The sequence below is a fragment of the Neodiprion fabricii genome, chromosome 2, assembly GCF_021155785.1.
Source record: "Neodiprion fabricii isolate iyNeoFabr1 chromosome 2, iyNeoFabr1.1, whole genome shotgun sequence".
In the NCBI taxonomy this organism is placed as follows: domain Eukaryota; kingdom Metazoa; phylum Arthropoda; class Insecta; order Hymenoptera; family Diprionidae; genus Neodiprion; species Neodiprion fabricii.
In genome coordinates, this window is record NC_060240.1 from 22,407,432 (window position 1) to 22,431,914 (window position 24,483).

General features: G+C 37.3%; 1 protein-coding gene across 1 annotated transcript; it reads right to left on the reverse strand.

The window, feature by feature from the left end:
- Window positions 1-460: 460 nt before the first annotated feature.
- On the reverse strand, window positions 461-20,276 carry LOC124175600. Its single transcript, XM_046556001.1, has 25 exons — window positions 20,214-20,276; window positions 18,546-19,038; window positions 17,957-18,115; window positions 17,590-17,886; window positions 17,133-17,473; window positions 16,596-16,677; window positions 15,254-16,114; window positions 15,007-15,174; window positions 14,766-14,912; window positions 14,599-14,677; window positions 14,034-14,323; window positions 11,562-11,694; window positions 9,904-10,388; window positions 9,551-9,709; window positions 8,404-8,709; window positions 6,674-7,014; window positions 6,250-6,331; window positions 5,970-6,159; window positions 4,549-4,750; window positions 2,418-2,695; window positions 1,977-2,173; window positions 1,717-1,884; window positions 1,494-1,640; window positions 1,305-1,383; window positions 461-1,215 (listed from the first exon to the last, which is right to left on the reverse strand). The coding sequence occupies exons 2-25, from the start codon at window positions 19,034-19,036 to the stop codon at window positions 976-978; spliced, it is 5,922 nt and encodes a 1,973-aa protein (XP_046411957.1). The 5' UTR covers window positions 19,037-19,038; window positions 20,214-20,276; the 3' UTR covers window positions 461-975.
- Window positions 20,277-24,483: the final 4,207 nt, after the last annotated feature.

Genomic DNA, 24,483 nt, shown 5'->3' on the forward strand with positions numbered 1-24,483 from the left:
TCATCACTAAGAGAGGTATTTAATACCTTACACAAATATCTGTAACTTGTGTAAATTTTGGTCCTAATTAACATGTGATTCAGTTTAGCCTTCAGCTCGGAAATTTTATCAACTAATTCTCATTAACCAATCGGGTGATTTGTCAATTGTAATCTTGCATTTGATAACTTAGATAAAGTGCAACTGCCATTTGAATTATAAAAGTATGTTTTGTCTGTACTGAGGAAATATACATGCTTCATTAAAAAATTTAACTGAACAGTGAACTTTTATTCGTGCTGGATATCTCGCTATAGTATGAAAATGATACTGAAAAAAAATTCTTTTGTAGTTTTGTTAGTAAGATATCTGACAAGAAGCTCGAAAAATCCCAAGTTAATACGGAAAATATTTTATCGCGAAGAGGATTTGGACTGCAGAAAAATGGGTTAAGCCAGAGATCTGGGAAAAACAAGTTTTATTACACTATGCTGTATTTATTTCATATACAAATGTATTTTCATGAAAAAATCAATTCAACACTGGGTCAAATCTGTATAACAGAGGTTGGGTATAAAATTTTGAAGGTACTCATGAAAATCGCATTTTAAAAAAAGCAATGATTTTCACAAGCCGTGTAAAATATTCAGTTTTAATTAAGTTTTTTTTTATATTGATCCGAAATCATGTTTACTTTTTTCCGTATTATACGTATAAAATATGGTTTGAACACATGAAGTGATGCTCAATGGATCTTTGAAATTTTGAAAACATGGTGATCTTACAGATGTTGTAAAATCATCCAGTTAAATATCGCGGGTTGACGACAAACTGTCAGAAAAAATTTCCACCGTGAGTATAGGATTTTAAAAGATAATATCAATATTTTTGAGGAATCATCAATCAGTGGGAATTGAAAAATAGTCGTAAAGATCTAACGATAACCACTCTCCTAATCGAAATGCTCATTGCCATTGGTCTGCCATTGGAAATGTTCTAGATAAATCCTATAACACCTATAGATATGGTCATGAGAAGAATGCCGAAGCTGACGCGTTCGGATCCACTGTCTTGAGGTTCATCAATGGCTGCTACCTCTTCAGCCAGCCACTCCACAATGTCAGCCTCGTAGTTTTCTAGCCAGGAGATATTTTCCTCGGCAAGTTCGATAGCTTGCTGAGCCGATGTAAGTGCAACTCCCAGAACGTCTTGTTTCTCTTCAACGAAATCCTTCAGCTATAGAATCGTATTGGGTACCCAGCATTAATCAAGATTACTAAAAATTCGTCCTAAAGTGGATTACCAATTCACATAATTTCTCATACCTTTTGAAGTTGCTCAGAACTGACCACCCGTGAGGCTAGCCCCTGCAGCATGCTGCCAATACGATTCATTCCACCGTAACTACACGAAAGTAAATCATATAATTTTAGTGCGTGTAAGATTTGTGAATAATATTAGTAAATTATATTGGAAGTGGGGTTGGATAAGCTTCTTTCCAAACGCATACTCACAACTCGGATATTTCCTCGTAATTGTTGACGAGGAAATTGAAAGCCACGTCCACGTTGCTAGGGCTAGCGGTGTAGACCGATGTAAAAACACTAGACGTATCCTGGGAACGAATTGAAGAATTCGTTGATATTGATAATGCCAGGTAACTGCAAAGAAGATAGTCGCCATATTAACAAGTACCTACACCGTCACACTGAAATGACAAACCGAATATGGACGTACTTATTCAATATATCCTCATCCTGGCTGCATCCTAAACTCGATAGGATCAGAGTTTGTTCGCCAGAGAAATCCGTAGCCAAGTACCTTTCCCATAGGAAATTCCACACAGAAGTATTGGCGTTTCGTAGGCCCTCGCAGTAAACCCAAGCCTTCAAATCAGCAGAAATTCTGCGAAAAAGAGACAGTTCAAACGTAAGAGGTGTCGGTTGAAATCACGTAACCTCTGAATACCGTGATTATGTAGAATATCAACTACTAACGTTGAATCGGTTGGATCTGAGCTACTGTAATAGTCCAGCAGTAGTTCCTCTGCTTTCTCCCGACAGGTTGTGGAGCCCATCCGGCAAGCCCAAGAATTAACACTCAGCCTATGTAATTTGGTGATGTGTTCATCAGAGCTTAGTTCCTCATGGCCAAGGGATTCATAGATCGGAGTAACGCGTGACAACACGTACGTCTGTGGAAAAAAATTAATGGAGGTTAAAATTGAAAACAAAAAACAAAATCTATGATTCATTGAACTTCGCTACAAAATGTGTTAAACCAAAACCTGTACCTACAAATATGGTTTTTTATAGTCGAACTTTTGACCCGCAGCGAAAGTCAAACCACAGCGGTTAATAAAAAACATAGAGTCATCTCAAGTAGTATGAAGCATTTATGTTGAACACAATGTATTTTCCATAATTTTTTAATCTCACCTTGAAATCTTCGTAGCCTGTGGAGTTCGCCAGCATTGTGTTCAAGTAAGTAAAAGCAGTGAATGCAGCTGCCCATGGAGCATAAGAAGTCTCTTGAGTCAAGTAACGGGTTACAGGCAAAGCGACACTGTAGTTGAGGTACCCAGCACGTGCCAAGTTTAACGAATCGTCAATGAGCTGCGCACGGTTTAGTACGTTAATAATTATGTAGGCTGACGTCTGGAGATACGAGGAAATCATGCCCCAATTAGTATCATCGTAGTTGACGCGGTAGAAACCTGCACAAGAATTTGATGCTTGAGGAAGTACGTGATTTAAGGGAAGGATACACCCGCCATGTACGTACGTGATAGAAAAGTCAGACGAGGCTGGTGATTTTTTTCGACTATTCATTTCACGTCGAATTCAACGCGGAAAACCACCGAAAAACAGCTTAGATATTCGGACAAGTTTTACAAGTTTTATTTCGAAGGAATTGATCTACCGAAAATTCCATGGCCTTACTTGTGAAAAACGTAATAAAAAGTTCCCAAAAAAATTCATACTTTTACTCTACGACTTCCGAAAGATTTCTTCAGATCAAAAAAGTTGGTTTTGCCGAATATCTCCATAAATATAAGTTTTCTGGTGAAATGTGTATCCACCAAAGTTGTAGGTCTTGTGGAGACGCGTATTTCCAGTTGTACACATTTTTTCGCTTACCAGTATAATTTCTATTCAAATGGTTGGACACCTGAAGTACAAATTTTCGAAAAAAAATCACTTAAACGGTAACGTTAATAACATAGAGAAAGTATTATTTATTTATCAACGTTTCAGTACACCGAAGAACTGCTTATAACGACGTAACAATTCTTCATCTGAAACCTTTTGATAGATCGGGATGCTATAAGTGAACACCGTTTGTTTCAGCAGTGTTTTTATGTTTTTCGTGTGCAGACCAGGTTTTAGATTTTCAGCTACTGCTTATTGGTAAAAGCACCAAGAACTGGCGCCTGTGGGGCAGAAGAAGTGTTGTCGCTCAACATCATTGGAGACTCCGTGGTACAATGCTGCAATGATTTCTCTCTTCATCGATTGGATGTCTCCTTGGTTCCGATATATGGCGCATTTATAATAGGTAATTGATCAATTTTACGATGGTAGTTTGAAGCAAATGCACAGAAGACGGAACATAAACATTTTATATCATAACATAAGCGATGTTATTTAGCACATCGCAAAAAGTTTTAATCGGAATACGGTATAGTATACGGGAAGTTGAATGAATAATACTGTATCTGTATGATTATTATCATCGTAAAAATGATTTTTTTCGAGAAAAAATTGTGAATCAGGTGCTCAATCATTAGAACAAAAATTATGCAGGTAAGCAAAAAAATGTGTACCACTGAAAATCCAAATCTCGACGAGACCTACAATTTCGGTAGATACACATTTCGCCAGGAAACTTATATTTATGGAAATATTCGGCAAAAACAACTTTTTTACGCTCAAGAAATGTTTCAGAAGTCGTGGAAATGATTTAAAAAGTAACCATCTTCTTTTTTGGAGCTCTTTATAACATTTTTCACAAATAAGGACATGGAATTTGCGGTAAATTCCTTCGAAATAAAACCTGTAGAAATTTTCCGAATATTTGAGTTATTTTTTCGCGGGTTTCTGCGTTGCATTCGGCGTGAAAAGAAGTGGTCGGAAAAAAATCCCCAGCCTGATCGGATTTTTCTATTAGCTACATGAATTGACGTTTTACCCTTCTCTTAATCTACCCAAACCTATCCTGAACAAAATTTTGAGTCTTGAGGAAGTGCATGTTTTAACAGTTAATCGTTTGAATACTGTGATTGCAACCACCTGCTATTCATCACTTCTTTATGGAACATGAACTTGTGTAAGCATGCTTGGTACCATTGATTTTTTTTGTTTTAATTCTTTGGACCCTCCAACGAAATCGTGGTCACTTTTATCATATTGCATGGTGCTATTACACTCTTAACGACAATGTCTGGTTATGATCTGTGCTATTTTCTCATCTTACCTTCGTATTTTGAATCGACAGAGGTTTCTTATACTTATGTTCATTTTATACAACCGTGTTTAAATTTTAGTAGAAATAATACCGATTTTTTACCTGTTTGCTGCACATTGTAGATGACCCATTGTGTAGGCGAGAAACCACTAATCACCACGCTATCATCTTGTGAACGAATCCAGTCAGATGGTGCCGTCGCAGTAAAGGCAATGTTAGCTTGCGAAGCAAAGTTGATTGGAATCCACCATTTGTACTCCGTTGTGTCATTCGATGAGCCACGACCCTTCAGCAGGAAACGTTCCTGGAAGTAAATCATCCGATTTTAAAATCTGTATACTTCGTTGTAATTCTGATACTGTGCTTTGGTTCTTAGAAAACAATTATTTATAGCCGGATTCGGCGACTTCTTCGTTATCTTCGGTGATGATTAGAGCTCACTATATTATTATATATTGTTTGACCAAAAGATGCTGTTCCTATTGGAAGTAAGTCCAAAGTTGTGTATAAAGAACCTCGCAAGGATTGTCACCAATGTTATATTGGTCGAACGGAGAGGCTTTTGAAAACTAGAGTCAATGAGCATAAGAGGGACATTCTTATGGATACGGATGAACAAACCGCTTTGACAAGATACAGGATTGATCTGAATTATAATTCTTATTTTAATGATTTAAGTATTCTTTGCCATGAAAGGGATTATAGGAAAAGACTGATTTTACAGTTGTGTAATATGGTTAGTGACGATAGTTGTGTTATTCTTAGACCAAATGTTAACAATTTAAGTAAGGCATATCATAATTCGATTTTGAGTAAGTCTAGCAACTGACTCTTTTCATGACAACGGATCTAACTAGTCGAACTGTTAGACTTGTTGGCGCTTGGATGGTTGACACTTTCATTGATTATGAGTTGTCACTCTTTGTTTTCTTATTACCCAGGTGCTTACTCGTTCCCGCCTTTAGCATGACCAAAGGTCGAACGTTACTATACCATGGGTTGATCGTATTTAATCACGGCTTAAGAGCTACGTTTTATTACCTTTTTAACTAACATGGTACCAAAGGAGCCCGATAAAGTGTCTTTCAAGCATACCCTAGTGGTGTTTTTGTAAGTGTTTGACTGATTTGCCTGCTTGCTGTGTGTACTGTTACAGTCCTGAGTATTGTTACAGATCGATGAACTTGCTGTTCCAACTTAACTTTCTGTAATTTTGTTAATGTCCGGATGTGTTAAGATCTAGGAATCTTATTAGTATGTTTTTTGGCGATATATCACGTATTTGATGTTAGTAGTTCTATTGCAATTGATTTTGACTCGTTTGGTTTTCTTTGTATTATATTATACCCTTTTTTTGTATTTCTTTTTTTTTTGCATTTCAATATATTATGCTGTTTCTGAGAAGTCTCCCTCAAATGGCCGAAACGTCAAGTAATTTTGACTGCCTTTATTAGACCTATAACACTGAGAACCTATACTACATTAATGGATAAGGTCGATAAAACATTTTAATTATAGCTTACTTGTGATATTTCCTGGGTAGCTGTTGTGTAGTTTCTTGTCACGGTAACCAGAGGATATCCTTTTTGGTTCACCCAGGTATCCATTACAGTTTTTATGTCAACGTGCGTATGCAGAATTGGACTCGACATATTGGTATTTGCAGTTGTAAGCGCCTCCCAGAGATCATCAGGTGTTGCTGCACCATATGCCCTACAATGATAAATTGTAGGATATCTCAAGATTCAAATATTTTTCCAAAGTCGTAATATGTTTCTTCGGGGAATGAGAAGTCGCACTCACATGTTCTGCAGGTAAAGTTGTAATCCTGCCTGGAATACAGGCCCCCCAAGGAAATGCTGCATCATACGGATGACAGAACCAGCTTGGTAAGAAACACACAGGAAGTATTTTTTTTATAAGCATGAAGACGGTAACTCCATATGAATCCGTGGGGAACGAATTTTGAACTATGAAAATCTTGGAATAGATAACGTGAAGTAGTTTATACCGATTAGCATGAGTATTTTAATATAACACAATATCTCCCGGAAATTATTTTACAATAAAAATATTTCTTTCTGTGGAATATTTTTTCTTTTCTAATAAGTACGTCACGGTTATTTGAACAAATAACACAAGCATGAAATTTGTTATCAATTTACTGCCACGCTTGTGTTAATGCTGACTGTAACTGATAGCTTAATGATAGATCGATCAAGCGTACCTTTCGAATAAGAGATAGTGTCGAAAATTGCGTTAATCTCGCTCGGACTGTAAACGTCTTCATTGATGGGATGAGACGTCTCTAAACTATCGGCGAGTAGTGCAGGGTGATAGTAATCGACCGTGAATTGTTCTGCTAGACGCCAAGTCGTTTCAACGGTTGCTGTAGAGTAGTACTCGAAATATGTTGCAAATCCTTCATTGAGCCAAAGATATTTCCACCATAGTGGACTCACCAGATTACCGAACCACTGATGAGCGAACTCGTGTGCAATCACCGTCGCGATGTTTTGTTTGTTTCGTGTGGTCGCCACACCATCTTTATACAACAGAAGCCGCTCTCTGAAATTATATTTAATCATAATTGTTGCTACTTGTTGCTCTTCGAAGAGTTGACCGTTCAATTCTCAAAAGCCCGTCAAAAGAAACTGGTTTAGAAGTAATTTATCCTCTCACAAATTATTTCGATCCAAAACGGTTGTCTGACATTCATTAAAGAATGCATATTTAAGCGGATTAGGAAGCGTAGAATTTCGAAATTTTTCATTATTAAAATTTTTTCATTCTCTTACTACAATCTCTACCAAACACTTTAGCGTAAGAAAAACTGAAAAATTCGCAAAATTGAGCTCAGGTGAACTAGGAAGGCCTTGAGGGCTGAAAATGTGTTAAGTATTCAATTCGCTTTTATAAACTACTGTAAAAATGTACAAAATTTTTGTTATTTCTAAGTTGTTCGGCATATTTTTGTCGATGACAATCAGTGGTACACGTGAACAAATTTTAATAATACAAGATATTCAGCGTTGAAAGCAACCTTGCGTTTGGGTGTGGTACATACATACTTATATAAACAACATTTGTCATTGGTTTTTCCACAATAACTCAAAAACACTATAACAGATAGCCTTCGTTTTTTTTTAATGAAGATATCAACTTTTTATACGAAGTTAACCTACATTGATGTAAATAAATGTTTTATTATTGTTGTTATACAACTAATATCATTCATTTTTCGATTTTTTTTTAAATTTTAGCCCTCAGTTTTTTAGTTTTCATGTTTTTTCAAAAACCTTAGGCTTAGTTTGTAGAGAAACATTCCCTGATGATAATGGGGCTTGAAAATCGTACACTCGGAATCATGACAATAAGGGAGCGGTGTATGAGACTCGTGGTCTTGTTTATCCGTGCATATCTCCCTTAAATATTTATACTTTCCCGACTTTAACCACTGAATTTTATAGCTAAAACTCCAATAAAAATTTTGCAAAAATCAGAATGTATGTATGGTGTTTCAGTTCTTGACAGATGCCTTTTGAATTTTATCCCATTTTCGGGCTATTTCGCTTCCGAGTCCCTTTAAATTTTCAGTAAAAGCATTGCAGCTTTTCCAACCGGTCTTCTACGGCAATGATATATTACGCGAATAATCGATTTGAGGAATTCGCATCACTATTAGAGCTTCAATAATATCCTCAACATGCTTTATCATACTTGATTTTACTGTGAGTGCCAAATGATCGATATATCGTGGTAATGATTGTCACTGGCGAACTTGAGAGAAAATATTTACTACTTGAAAAAGAGAGCTCACTTATTGATGATTCATTGCTGACAGTAAATTAAAACGATCACATTTGGTGATATATGTCGGTGGGGTTAAGCATTTGTTTCTGTCTTCACTTTATGGCGATAACAAGAAAGAGAACCGCAACGTGTTATACAACTGACCTGTAAGTAACAAGACCCCAATTTTCCATAGCTCCCGCGGAAAAGTCTGGTATTGCAATCTGATCCATCTTCGAGAATGACAGGTTGTAGTCGATTCCGGTAAAATCATTCATATCAGCCAATATCTCCTGACCAACGGTGACGGCGTAGGTCGTAGTATTCAGAGCGTCTGAGCGAGCCCAAACCCTGAATGACTCGTCATCATTTGATTGGTATTCGAAGTCAGATACTACAAAGGCGACAAGGTACGTGGACATTAATGGCGTCGTTTCGAAATATGTCCACACTCGATTTTCTATGGTAGAACTGGAAATGGAAAGTACATTTTTCGTCGGATTGAAAATCAATTTTGTCACGGAGATTTCAGCGACGGCAAAAGCATATGACTTATAGTTTAAAACAATGGACAGACTTCGGAGAAGCCCAGTCGCGCAAAAGGGTGTTTAGCGTTGCATTTTGAGAGAGAGAGTGCGCACTTGACTTCCAAACAAGGTAGGTATTCCAGGTCGATCTCTCCAATTTGATTTCTTTTGTAATATGGTATAGCAGACTAAAAATTAAACGAGGCGCATTTTATTTTACCTGCCATGAAACACTTTCAGGTGATGAAACTACCCTCAAAGTTAAGGCATGTCAAGGGACGATTTGACATTTTTTTTTCAGATATTTACATTTTTCATTTCTCGTAATGTTCTTGTGGATGAAACTGCCAAATTGCCCCTTGACATGCCTTACCCTGGACGGTGGTTTCATCACCATAGAGTATTTAAAGGCGGTGAAAAAAAACAAATACGTATTTAAAAAAATACAGCTTTTAGTCTACCATAACATATTACAAAAAAATAAATAAAATCGGAGAAATCGGCCTGGGATACCATCCTTATTAGGCACAACAAATGTAAGGGCGGGCTTTGTTTCGAAGGCTGCAGTCGAGGATGGATAGTCAACAAAAGACGAACAGCGAAAGACGAAAGACGAATGATAATTGAGATGATTTGAACCGAGATTAGGAGACGATAGCAGAATTTGAATGATTTATGTAAGTGTTTATTTTATCACGTATAAATGTTTTTAAAGTTAGCAGCAATCTTAAACGCCCTTTTGCAAAGATTCTCATTACTACAGAGTGTTAATTTTTTATACTTACTCGGCTCCTGAAGTGGACGCAACTGCTGCGTTTGAAATAGCAGTTTGGTTCGGCCAGTGAGCGATGCTAATCGTGAAGCGTGCTTTTAAAGCCGGTTCGTCAAAGCACGGAAATGCCTGACGGGCATAAACCGGCTCAAATTGAGTAGTTGCTAGCCACCTGAAAATAAAAAACGGGTATAAGTGTTTAGCCAGTATTATGACGATACCAGCTGTTCCAGGAACATAAATACTTAAAACGGTGTCCTTCCTTGTTCTCAAATAAAAAGCTGCAAAAAAAAATGTGGGACGCTGAGCGCCCCAGCATGAATCAAAGGATTAACTCTATGGTAACTAGATCTTTTAATCACTGACCTTGTTTCCCCAGAACTCGTAGTGTAGTAGCTGCGATAGAAGCCTTCCATACTAGCCGATAAAATTCCGACATACTCAATATAGATAGAATAGTTTCCTGGTTCGAGACTCGTTGCGAAGTTCAGTGTATAAAAATGCAGATCTGTATTGAAGGTTTTGTTGCTGATCGCATATGTCACATTGTCAGATGTTACCACCACGGTGTCATTATCTATGTCAATATCGTATGCGTGCAGGACAATCGTAGAGGTTTGCTCCACAACCATTACATCTATCGTAACTTCGCCGCCAAACGTGAAATTTCCATTTTCAAGGAAGGGTACAAGTCGAATGTCATAGTGAAGCGGGATTGTGTTGTTTGGCAGTCGGTAGTCTGCATCGTTGTCAACTCGCGACGTACTCGAGCGTCGGTTCACAGACTCTGACGTTACAGCAGAAATCGCCAATACTACCAAACCGACGAGGAGGTGCCATGAATACTCCATCTGTAGTTTAGCAAATTATGCAATTGTCAAGAGCTTACTATCGTTTTAATTTTGCATGTACTTATTGAACATCTATAATATAGAGTCACTGATTCTCTTCTACGTATTCATTAGACTGGTCAACAGAGGTTTTGTTGCCCTTCATATTTCAGTGGCCTTAGTAAAATTTTATGTCATCGACCCTTGGAACTTGGCCTTAGTTATTCACTTTATCGACATTTTCATATTATGACTCAGAAAAGCAGTATTTAGATGCAACGTTTGATTTTTTTTAATATTCAAGGCTTATTAAAAAAAATACTACGCAGCTCAATAGAATTTTTGTCTCTGATTTTTTTCCACCAATTTTGGTGCTTGCGAATGAAGAATTTTTGAATTAAATCATGACTATATTAGAAACCATCCGACTCCTTACAATACTACAATAACGTAAAAACTAGAGCCAATCTAATATAATCATAATTTTTGAAACTGTCCAAACTGGTTTAAGATGTCCCAAAATTTTTGAATCTTTGCTCAAGTGCTTCCGGCTATTAAATGTATAATATGTATTATAGTCACTGAATGATTGTGATTTTAAACGAGATTAAAGTTCGTAATATTAACATTTCAATGATTTTTTCGGAAAAGTCGTAATTTAACAATCTTAGGAGATTGCCTGAAATTCAATACACCGTGATACAATATTGACATTATACTTACATTTGCACTCATCGTTACCTCTATCTTAATTATTTTGAAGTTGCAAGATAATGATTTTTCTGTCAAAGTCTCGCCACGTCAGTATTACGAACCGCAACCTCGTATTTTCAACGAAATCGCACACTCAAGAAAATTAGAGAAAACGATTGATACGATGATTTCAATAGAAACTGATTGCACACAAGTATTCAAGTTCATACATCTCGTCGAGTACAGTCGACAGTTGATCCTCAAGAGTACACACCCACCGCTTATCAATTTAGAATTTTTACCGCTTTCTACAAAAGAAGTATGAATATGTTGAACTTTGCGATATGCGATATGCGATGATATTTGCCTGTCATAAGAATCGCATCGAATGCACGTTTACTGATTAATATAAATTATGAATTGGAACTAGAAAATCATAATCATGATGATGTAAGACGTATTGAAAAAAAGTGCTTCGGAAATATAAATAACAGTACTTACAGATGCCAAATCACAAAAACAAGACAAAAAAAAAAAAAAGATTCTTATATGGATTCCACCTCGACGACGTAATTTGCAGAACTGACGAAGATCGCACTCGCGGTTCGAAGGCGAGCAAATGCGAGACTTCAAAGATATGAATCAAATGAATAGTATTTTATTGAGAACAATTGAATATTGCAGACGGAATGAAAAGAGTGGCTGATGCAAAAATTACAAAAATAAAATTCTCCTTCATGTCTGCAGCGTTGTTAAGCCGTATTTTGATTGTATTCCCACTTACGACTTGTTTGTCACATGTGTTTTCACTAGTCTCCACTGAAACAAAACCTGATCTTCAGTTCGAATATCTCACCTTCTCTGACGATCGCTGGCACGATAATCACGCTTGAAGTAGAACCACGCTTAATAATGGCTTCCAAATATAAGGCTCTAATAATCTAGCAATGATGAATCGTTATCACATAACAAGTATTATCTTATCAAGCAATACCATCTCTTTATAGGCATGTCTGGCTTCAGAGGCAGGAAACTGCGTTATTGAGGAATTGATCAGTAGGTGCACGTATCTTTCCAATTATAAACACATTTCCATAAAGTACTAGAGCAGTGGAATCATTTTTAGCTACCCTTTGATCATGTATTTGTGAACGGTCTGGTTTTTTTCATAAGGTGATGCTTCAATACCCGACCTAATCACTTCCTATTATATATGTGTGTACTCACTGCATCAAGTAAACATTGTCACATCTTTGTCGGATATTTTCCAGTGTCAGAGATGATGTGTTCCCAATACGTTATTATGTTATTATATTTTAATCTTTTAATTCACGCTGGGACTCTCAGCGTCCCACCTTTTTTTTTGCAGCTTTTTATTTATTAAACTACTATTTTGGTAACAACTGCCCAGTTTTTTGATTTCACATGGTTCCAGAAATATTTTTTAATCTAAAAAATTTTTTTAATTTATTCATTTACTTATTGCAAAAATAGCATCTCTAAAAAAATGGTAAAAAATCGTATTTCCCCACGGAAAAAAAAACATTTCCTCCCAATTTACCATGAAAATCTGAATGCCAATTTTCGCGCAAACTTAATAGACAAAAAAAAATTTTCTTCTTGTTCTTATTTGTCCGGCATATTAGATCCACCGTATTGAATTTTTGAAATTCTAGTTTAAACTCGTAGTCAGTGATCTTAAAAACCATGTGTTACGGGGTGGATGGTAGTTATCACGAGGAGCGGCTATCGATGACCGCATCCACGCGCAGCTGTGATGTTATTACATCATGTTTCGAGTTCGTAACCCGTCGACTACATGCACGTACGAAGGATCACAGGAAATGAGAGGAAGTTGCATTGAGGAGTTTAATGTTTTAGTGTATAATTTATTTATTGTCAAAGATATGGAGAGTACAGTGAGAAGATGTGGACGAGGAAAAAAGGAAGAGAGGTGAATTTAGATGTTGGCCGAATCGAAGATGACTTGAGAATGTGTACATAGAAGGAAGGATAGAAGGGACTGGGTAGTCGCAGTTTAGGAGTAGAGGGAGCATACTGTTAACTCGGCAAAGATAAGGAGAGGATGCAGAGTGTATAACGACTACAAGACTGCGAGAAAAGAATGTGAGGTCTAGAGGACATAACACACGTAACATAAAGTTTTTATGCTAATGAAACAACTTATTGAATTTACATCCGCCATATTGGGTCCACCATTTTGAATTTTCAAATTTAAAGTTCAGATTCGTGATCAGCGACCGTAAAAGCCCATCAATGCAACATTTCAAGTGAATCACATGTAAGGAAAGATGTATGCATGAAAGGATTTGTACTTGATGCATTTAAAAAACTGATGCAACTGGTAGTATAATTATTTGGAACCACATAACAAATTTCATATGCTTATGTCTACACACGAATAGAGCTTGAAAATTTCTATGAATAAATACATCAATGCTGGATGCAAAAATCTGCTCTCTTTGCAAATCGATTCATTGTATTACGGAACGACAGATTTCCAATCGGTGTAGGGATCAGGTTAGAAGAACTAAGTGATAAGTCTGATATAATTGCGAAAATCCATTCTACAATGGACGTTTCATAACTTCCTGCTCTCAGGAAGCTCAGGGTGGAGCGGTCAAAAAAATGAATATAGTTTACGGCTTCTGTGTAGTTAAAAAGCAATTAGAAATGGGGTCAACATATAATATTGCATTTATTGCACCTCCAACAGCATTCAATGTGGTATTCTAATTGTAAATACCTGCTTTGCACCTGCTCGTGGTCATGGAAGAATGCAGTAAGACGAGTCTGTGCTTTGCGGTATACCATGCACAATATGAAATCTTACGAACACGCATTTGTACATCCGAAGGATATGTGTGTTTATGCATATCTCGTAACATGATTGACTAGGATGGATGTAGTTTACTATATTGAATGAGTTATCCAGTTGGATCAGTGTTTCACGTAATCACGTAGTTACTCATCGCCATAGCGACAAAACTTGAGATAAGAAATAAACTTGATGTAAGAACTGGTGCACCGCTTTCAAGGGTTGTCGTTTCTACGTCTGGAGGCAGTGTGGTAACCACAGGGACAGCAGTGCTATCAGAAATGAAGCCCTGTTCAGACAACCATTCCTCGATGAGTGGTTCATAGTTCGAAATCCATTCCAGATTTACATTAGCAGTTTGAAGTGTACGCTGGATGACTGCAGAGCTCGCACCTAATGCTTCAGAGCTGGTAACTTCTTGTAACTAAAATTGTCCAAGATGTGAATACAATGGGAATCTATACGCATATCGATAGTGAATTAATCGGTAACTGCTGCCATAATTGAAGTACAGAGAGCTCGGTAAACGCCTGCGAATTATGTTCATGCATTTATTCGAAATAGTATTCTAGTTGCTTTTCCCAATTTCGATGAATAGACATGCAGACTCCGAAGTGGCGTTCAAGTAAAATGGATTGTTTACCAAGATCGAAAGTTTTCATTTGACAGCATGGGTGATAAATTTATGACTTGACGTACCTTTTCAAGCTGTTGCTGGTTGGTGATACGACCCGCAATACTAATGAGCATGTTATTCACATCACCCATTCCTCCGTAGCTACAAGAAAGACATTTATTAAATGATTGGTTTAGAAACCGCTTCTAATGCTAATTGGTAGTTGATAAAAACTTTTTAAATTACTAACAATTCAGCGATGTCTGCGGTGTAGTTTTCGATGAAGTTCAGAAGTATGTCAACGTTATTTTGGCCACTGTTCAGAATGGCTGAGAAGACCGTGTATGTATCTTGTGATCGGATACCTGAATTCGGTGTAATGGATAGCCGCAAGTATCTATAAAACGCAGAAAACAAACAATTGGCTAATGTGAAAGAAAATGTTTGAAGAATACTTTCATACTAGCGGATCGTGCGGGTTTTGATTGTACTTCTCAATTATTTCCGGATTTTCAGTGCATGCCAGTCCTCGCAGGAGCAAGTTCTCTTCGGTGGCGAGGCTAGCTGTCAGGAACCGATTCCACATTATATCCCAAGTTGTCTCAGGGACGGTTTTGACACCCCAACAATACACAACTGATCTCAAGTCTGGGTCAACCCTACAATGATTAAACTGGCATTAAAGACCCCATTTTTGACCAACATTTGAAGCATTTCGCACCTCAAGTTTATACTTACGGATTCAACTGCGGATTAGTGATCCACAAGTCGAAGAGAGATTCAGCCGCGGAACGAGCGCCCGGGTAATCAATCTGACAAGCCAAATTGAGAACTTGCTCTCGATGGATCCTAGTAGGATGATCGTCTGCGGTATTGGGAACCCAGCCCAAGGTTTCTGTGACGTTTGAAATCAAGCTATGCAAAAATCCCTGCCAGGAAACGTAGTTTTCACTGCTCACAAGGATCGTATTAAGGTATCTGATATCAGTGATGGCAGCGCGCCACACAATGAAGTCAAGATCATTGGTGATGTAACTGAGCAGGTCTAAAGCGATTGAGTAGTCGATGTATCCAGCGCGCGCCAAGTTAAGTGAATCATCGACCAATATGGCTCTATTTATGGCATTGATCTGATCGTAGTCCGTGCTTTTCAGATAGTCGATGAGCATCCGCCAGTTTTGAGTATCGTAGTTGGTCCTGTAAAACCCTATCCCTTGACAATTTGCTATTACCCAGGTATCGTTCGCGAATCCGTTCATCATAATAGCTTTATCTTGGGCGCGAAGCCAGTCGGGTTGTATAAAGGCACTGTTACATCGCGTAGGGTTGGTTCCCAGAGCAACCGTGATAGGGATCCACCACCTTTGAGCTTCTGGGTCAGCTGTCGGTGAGTTGCGATTCATGAAGAATCGTTCTTGGCTAAACGCCACTACCGTAGTTGAATAGTTTCTCAAAACGGTGACTAGGGGAAAACCGGCTTGTTCTGTCCATGATTCCATGATTGTTGCGATTGGCATATGGTTTTGTAGTGCGCTATTACTGTCAGCCACGATTTGCATTTGTTCCCAAAGTTCACTCGGTTCAAAAATTCCAAAAGCTCTGTAAGGGAGAATTAGCCATTTTCACTATCAATTATGGTGTCACACGGAAAAACACATCTGCTTTATAAGATAATTATGTTATTAGCCTAGTAACTAGTTTTTCCGAGATCTTACAATGCACTCGCTACAAGACACATCAGAACACGGTATACCTTCGCGATCTTGAATAATAGCTAATTTAGTTATATTTTTTCAATAATATTTGTGTAGGTCTCTTTCCATTACTCATTAGCCTCGGCACCAATATGGTTTTCATTAACCAACAAGATTTCTTGTTCCGCTCAGAAGAAAATTTTAGCAATAAAAATATTGATGTGAGCCTAACATCATTGTTTTTAGTGCACTGTACAATCAGATGAGTATAGCGGTGAGGCCAAGTTAACCAATCCAACAACTTCGTCAAACATACCTAATTTTAACATCGGCTAGATTTCTAGTCTCGTTGATCTTAAATGTTAGTTAACAACTAACTAACTTACGTTTGGTTGAGGTAATTTCGCAGCGCAAGTTCAAAGAGGTCTTCCCTCATCACGCGGTTGAGCATACGTATCACGCAAGCACCTACACGTTAAAATTCAGTGTTTGAGAAATCAACGGATAAATAAGTAACATGCAGTTCAGGATACATTTAAAAACCATACTGCACGGATAAAGATATAGCTGCGAAAATAATATTATTGTCATGTAAAATATTCTTATATGCAAAATTCATTTATAAGTTTATTCAGTACTTTATAAAACCGGATTTACTCTTTACGATACCACTTGAATGGTTTGATGAAAACCACGCCGTATTACCAATTTGTGAGAAATAATTTTATGATTGAATTATTCATTTACCTAGTTATATTTTACAGCGATTCAGACTCGACATAAAATATTTTAAAAAATGCAACGTATCTCGATTTCCGTATCCTCTTCACTTAGAACTCAATGTTTCAAGTCGAGAATCTCGACGCAGACAGCAAGTAGAACATGTAAAATCAGTGCTGTGAAGATGAACGGATAATACTTACTTTTGGCATAAGCGATATTGTCGAAGCTACTCCAGATCGAATCAGGACTACCTACAGGGTTGGTCATCGGACGTGTCGTTTCCAAAGAATCAGTAATCAAGGCTGGTAGCTGTTGATCAGTGATTGCCCTTTCAGCATAACGCCATATCCAAGTAGTTAGTGACGGTACTCGGTATTCCAAGAAACTAGCAAAACCTTCGTTGAACCAGAGATGATCCCACCATTTTGGAGAAACCAGGTTTCCGAACCAGATGTGAGCAAATTCGTGACTGATGATGGAACTGATGGTCTCGCGAGCCGTTGTGCTAGATTCGCCATCTTGCCAAAGAAGCAACCTCTCTCTGGAAAATTATTCGCCAAAATCAGAGGCTACATCAGCTAGATTTCGTCTCTTGACGTTCGAAAAAGGTTCGCATTGGTTATTAGTTAGCAATCTGCACCTTTGAACTCAGCATACCTGTAGGTGATCAATCCCCAGTTCTCCATTGCACCCGCAGAAAAGTCTGGAATGGCCACTTGGTCAATTTTAGGCCAGGGATCTTCACCCAATATATTCAAACACACCTGGTAACATGCTTGCGAAGTTTCGAGGGCCCAAGACCCGGTATCAACTGCCTCTGACCGTGACCAGATGGCGAAAAATCCGTCCTCGCTACTCAGCTTCTCGAAATCCGAAATGACAAAGGCTAAGAGATAGGTCGACATCACTGACGTTGTCTCGAATTGCGTCCAAACACGACCTCCAATTGTTGCGCTAAGACGCGAACCACAACGTTTAGCATGAGATGCATCAATGTGCAAAATATAAGGGTGTTGCGACTTACTCGGCATCGCTAGTAGATATATTGGGCATGTTCGAAAGGGCAGTTTGGTTTGTGAAATGCGCGAGGCGAACACTGAAGGTTGCTTTCAAACCAGGTTCATCAAAACAGGGAAAAGCACGACGAGCCGACGTAGCCTGGAATTGCGTTGCCACAAGCCACCTGAAATGAAAGTTAGTAAAGAGTCGTAGATAAGAGAAGTTGAACGAGATTAATTTAAGTAGCTTTTGTGGCGTCCAAATAAATACTTCACTCATCTGCACCTGAACATCAGTTATTATATTGAAATCAAAATACAATTAGCATCACGGAATATCGGAATTCACTGGAATGTAAATGTGTGTCTTTTTTGACCTAATTTTTTCTAGATCATAGTGTGAGATAGAGTTATCTTTATAACTTGCACACGATACACCATGGGCTTATTGACATTAACCCTAATGTTACCAAATATTCAATAAATGTAACTCAGTATGTGAACCTGTACAAACATTTTTCTGGAGGTGCTTTTTGGCTATTATATTGCCGTGATGCATAAATTGTATCTGCACTGTGCACACAATTTTCTCGTGAGAGCTATTGAACTATTGACCTGGTTTCGTTTCCGATTTGGTAGGAACTGCGGTAGAGTCCACGCATATCTGTTAACAATTCCCCGCCGAAACTGAAGTAAAGACGATAATTTCCGAGTGGAAGATTTTCTGTAAAACTGAGAATCCAAAATTCTCTATTCTCATCATAAGTCTGAGTAGCGATGGCAACAAAAGTCTCGTTAGCAACGTTGTACAACGTAGTCGCTGACTGGTTGATGTTCAGGTTTGCGCTGTGTACAATAATCACATTTGTTAAAGCAACCACTGAGATGCTGATGTTAAGTTGGCCTGTGAAAGTGAACTCCTGGTCAGGTGTGAAGAGCGGTACTAGTTCAAGATCATAGTGGTTTGGGATAACCGTGGACGGCAGTCTGTAGATTAAGATCGAGGTGTCTACCGGGAAGTTCTCGTCGAACTTCAAAGGGGTCGACCACGTCAGAGTCACCACAACTGCGACCACAGCCGCGATCAAAAAGCCAGAATTCTGCATGGCTGAAAGATGAAGACGTGGTATTTAAATGTCAAATATATATGAATATTTTAATAAGGCAAAATGCGACGAACACGGCAGGAAACTGCTGTAATTCGTGTTTTGACTTGACCTTTTGAGTCGCACCTTATTTTGCTAAGTCAACTTTTATCATAAGATGATATTCAATGGTTTTTCGGGTCACTGATTACGAAGCGGTAATTAAATAACAAGAATTCAAGATGCCGGATCCAATATGGCTGACGAAAGTTTCATATCTAATCAAATCTGGTGAAAAAACTTTAGACAATGGTTTTCGGGGCTGCTGATCTGAGATCGAATTTAAAAAATTCAGTATGGTAGATCTCATATGGCGGCCATCAATTTCAAATTTGATCGAACCCGGTCAGAAAATTCTACGCAGGAGTTACGGTCGTTGATTGGATTCGCGGTACTGAAATTTCAAACTTTGATTTTAGATTCGTTATCAGTAAACTCAAAAACCTTGGCCAGAGTGTTTTCTCCGGATTGGATTGAATTTGTAATTTTTTTCCACCATATTGGACCCATCGTCTTGAATTTTCAAAATCTGACTTCCGATTCGTAATTAGTGACCCCAAAAACTTCTGACTTATGTAAAACATGTATTTATATAGTGAGTATTTACAGAGAGAGACTTTATCGGAAATGAATTATTTCTTCAATATTCACGATTTTTCTAAATCAGTTTATTTCTAACAATAATATCTTACATTATACCGCAACAATTACTCTCGATTATTGAAAAGCTATTAACATATTGTCAGAAATGGCAAAAAATCGCAAAGAAATATGTTGAAAAGTTTTCAAAATACAAAAATGGATATAAAATAGATGGTAAAAATACATACCACTATGACTCAAAGGGTTAAGAGCTCAAAGTAAATTTTCATGGACTAATATGCCTAGAAAGATACGTAGATGGTATTGATACGATTCTAAATCCTTCGATAGTAAAACCAATATGTTACAGCGCTAGTATGCATACTGAAATATAACAGTCATCACTCTTATCCACTTTCTAATATAACACCATACTCTGGAGAAAAACCTCCATTATATGTATAGGTTTCACTTCCACTTAAACTGTTTCTATACTCGATATACAAAATAGTTTCAGGTACATTGCTCTACGCACTAAGTATTTCGAATCATTTACCTGACTGAAGAAGATGGTTATGTCCATGCGTGGTAAAAAGACACCTCGACCACCATCAGAAACGTGTAGCTTCACGATATTTAAGGCAGATTCTAATCAGGTGATCTTCTACTCATCCACGATAAGGTGATGATTTATCTCTCTGGAAATCCTTTCATAGACAACGAATGTAATTGATGACCGACCCATACAAAACTGATAGAACACATTTATTTGCAAATACGGATCAATGAATGACATAGTATTTTGATGTGCTAAGTGGATGCAAAACCGAAACTTCAAATAAGCTTTACAACAAGAAAAATTATGATTGGATGACTCTTTCAGACAACTGATATCTAATTTTTAGATAGAAGAATAAGTTTTAAACCACAGTGTGTTCTGCTACGTTTGTTATACCGTAGCTACATGAATTGCTTTATTTGCACTTACTTGCTATTGTTTACTTTTTAAAATCTTAGGGGAATTAAAAGGTTTCAATTAGTAAAATGCAATATAAAAAATTTACTCAAAAAATTTGAACAAAATTTGACGGCTTCTTAAAGTTGGAACAACAGTCCAAAAATCGCGGTCTAAATCCAGGCGATCGAAGCTTACACCCTGGTCAATTTGACATGGAATGCCCCATATTCTTAAAACAATTTACTATGCAAGTGTAACCAAGAAAATTTTAAAACATGCGTATACCGCGTATAAAATATGGGTAGAACATGCATCAAGCTATTTAAAAAAAGGAAAAGGTGAACAAATTCAATTTAATAGTCCTCATTATTTCATTAACATTTATTACCTGGCATTAGCTGAATCATAAACCCAATATTTATGTCCTCCGGGCATTGCCAATAATAACGAGATATTCCAAATTATCATATAATGTCAGGTCGACACCTAGTGAAAGACTTTTCAGTTTTTCGGTTGACATATCGAGATCTAACTTTCACTCTGATTAGGTATTCAATGTTGATTGTATCCCATCACTATCCATCACTATTCATCACCATCACTATTTGAAGTAGCCTAGGATTATTGATACGAAACAGTGAAAAACAATAAACAAATTCACATATGTGTATAGTCTTTATTATTGTCTACATTTATTGAGAAGAGAACTGCATAATCCGTTAGTTAATGATCCGGAGACGGACAGGTGGCCAAGATAAACAATTCCTTTTGACAACATGTCCAGTCGAGATCCGTTAGACTTTGTCGAAATAATTCAAAAAAGACGCGAGTCGTTTTTTACTAGTTCTTATCAATATTCCCAGGCTGTTTCATACTTAACGATGGTGTCGCAAAGAACATTAAATACTACAAACTTCAGTAAGATTCATTGAAAGTGAGATCTCGACATGTCAACAGATAAACTAACAAGTCTCTCATTGGCAATAAGATTGACCCGATACCACAGGATATTTTGGAATGCTTCGTTACCGATGTGAATATCCCAATGGCAGTTCAACTATTGGGTATTATTCGCATGCGGCAGGTATTATTTATTATTTAGCCAAGTCTAGGTAATTAATTCCAATATAATAATTAAGATCAACTAGAATTTGTTTACTGGACCTTTTTGCCCTTCCAATTAGCTTGGCTTCTGATGTAGCAATATTTCAAATGCGGCTTACGCGTGTTTCGAAATTTGCTCGGTTAGACGTATACTGTGGCTTGCTCTAAGTAGCCGGGGTTGAAATTCCAAATTTGAAAAGTTCCGAAAACACCGAATTCCGAATTTTTCTCAAATTAAAGAAACCAAACTTTGATGAAACATCAAAGTATCGGATGGTCTGAAACCCAACGATCAAAGTTGTGGAAGTGAAAATTTCCGAAAGGGCATAACTTCAGCAAGTCAAAGTTCCAAAAGTGCGAAAATGTGAAGATTAAAAAATTTGAAACATCGAAATTTCGAATAATCGAAGGTTTTCAGTTCTGTGAATTTCTGGCGTGGTGAAATTTCGCCACTTTCATCTTTCTTTGTTCTGGATTTTCGATATTTTTATTTTCCGAATCCTCATAATTCTGATTTTTGGTTTTTCTGATTTTTTACACCCAATTTTTGATTAAGCTACGCTGTGTGAGTATATTTTAACTTTCGGAATTTCACTCTATCCAAACTTTAGTTTTCGGAATTTTGTTCTACGGGAACTGTACATTTCGGAACTATGTTGTATCGTAACTTGAATTTTCAGAATCTTGCATTTCGGAAGTTTGAGCCGTCAGATTTCCGACCATTCGAAGCTTTTGTTGCTTTGTAAAAGTTTGATTTCTTTATTTTAAGTGTCGTCACCAAATAATTCGGAATTAAGCGTTTTTGGGACTTTTCAAATTTGGGACTTAAGCCTCGCTCCATTTTAAGTGAATATAACTAATGAGAAAACAAAATTTTAAAAGTATAACCAAAAAGTAGTTATGTCTAAAGCATCTTCCGAATTGGGAGGAGAGCCCGTTTTTCATTAATTCAGCAGTGTTTTAACGTTATGAAATGGTGTACTGGCTTTTCAAAATTAATACGCAGCCTACTTGATTTTTTTTTTTTGTAGACAGATGGCAAAACAGAAATGACATTACGCCGAAAGTCCACGTGTCGATAAAGGAGAGAAAATTCGGTTATTTCAATTTTTCACATTGTTGCACCAATCAGATCAAAACACCGATTTTTTTCAGTCATTTTCAGGTGCTGCAAGTAACGTTGCTAAAAAATTTGGATGGGTGTCATTTGTAAGCAAGTTATGCAAATTAGCGTTTAAAAACTTGGAAAAGGATTCAAAATTTGAATTTTGTACCAAAAGAAGTTGCGTATCATGTATTTTCACGTTTGTTACCATGTATTGGAAAATGTCCTGAAGACATCATAGCCTGGTTGCCGGCGCAATTTTATCATCACATAAACTAAGTTTTTAATTTTAATGGAGGCAAATTGTAATTCTTGGGTTTCAAATTACTCATGTCACATACATGAATGAAACGTAATCAATAATACAGCTGTTCTACCATCCACATGCAAAAAAACGTGGTCAACGGTCAGCTGTCAGCCTGATTGCATTAGTTTGATTTTGTTCCACCAGATGAGGCATTGCAAAGTGAGAATCCTTATAGCCATTGGCTCTTTCAAATGTGGCGTTAAAAAACGGGGGATGCGTGTTAAACTATGTTGATACAAATCACGTACAATATGATTAACCATTTTTCATTTAACTAGACGTCTTTTAATGTTGGGGACAAAAGGAAATGGTTTTACTGACTTCCGCGTCGATTGAAGAGCAGCTGGAAGTTGGCTATACTTGTTAGAGACGTGTTGAGGCTTTCAAAGCAACCTGCTGAGATTTGCATGTGATTGGGACAAGTTACACATCCTTCCTCTAAAACATTATGGGTTCACTCGAGACCCATAGGCCCCAATATTGGCTGTGGCGCCGTTAGGAATTAGTTACGCTGCTTAGGAAAGCTCTGCTACGTGCTGCTGTGCGTACCTAGTGGAGCCTCCGATCTAAAGAGCGAATTCAAAGGCTGAGGGGTGAGGACATTTTTCAATATGTACTTATGAAGAAGTCAACAATCGTAAGTTATTAATCGTTAGCATCCAATAACGTTGCTGATAAATTCTGAAAATCATATTTTATATATATACATGTATAATATATATCATCTAGAGTCATTTAGTAGTTTATTAGAGTCAAAACATCAAGTGGAGTTTCCTAACCTCCATAATCTGAGAAGTTCTGACAACGTGCAATGGGTTAAAAATTTACACCTCGGAACTCTAATAATTTTATTTTTTAGTCTGCCGTATTATTATATCAAGCACATGTTATAAAATATGCATATTTTCTCGTTTTACAGACCTGAGGATGGCTGGCTATGCTTCGACCGAAACGTCCCAATAGTTTCATTGCTTTGGCAATTGACCGTCACACCCAAGACTTTTTATCCTTTCTATGTACTTATACTAGTCATTCTTTATATTAGCGGCTTACGAATAATTTCGAGCAACTTCCTCTGTTGTACTGCGGTTTCCCGCCATTTGAAAAATATTTTTTCTTCAAAACCGGCGCTTCCATGTACAAATATTCTTCATCTCAGATGATATCCTTCGTATCCCGTCTCGGTAATTTATTGTCGGTCATGGCACACCTGAACATTGTTTATAATTGATTGATAAATAATTGCAGCATCACATATGATGTATGTTTGTATTTCAATTTGCCCAGAGGTTCTTGTCATAATTTTTGCGTAGACACAAATTCTATCTTATCATTGTGTACAATGATAATAT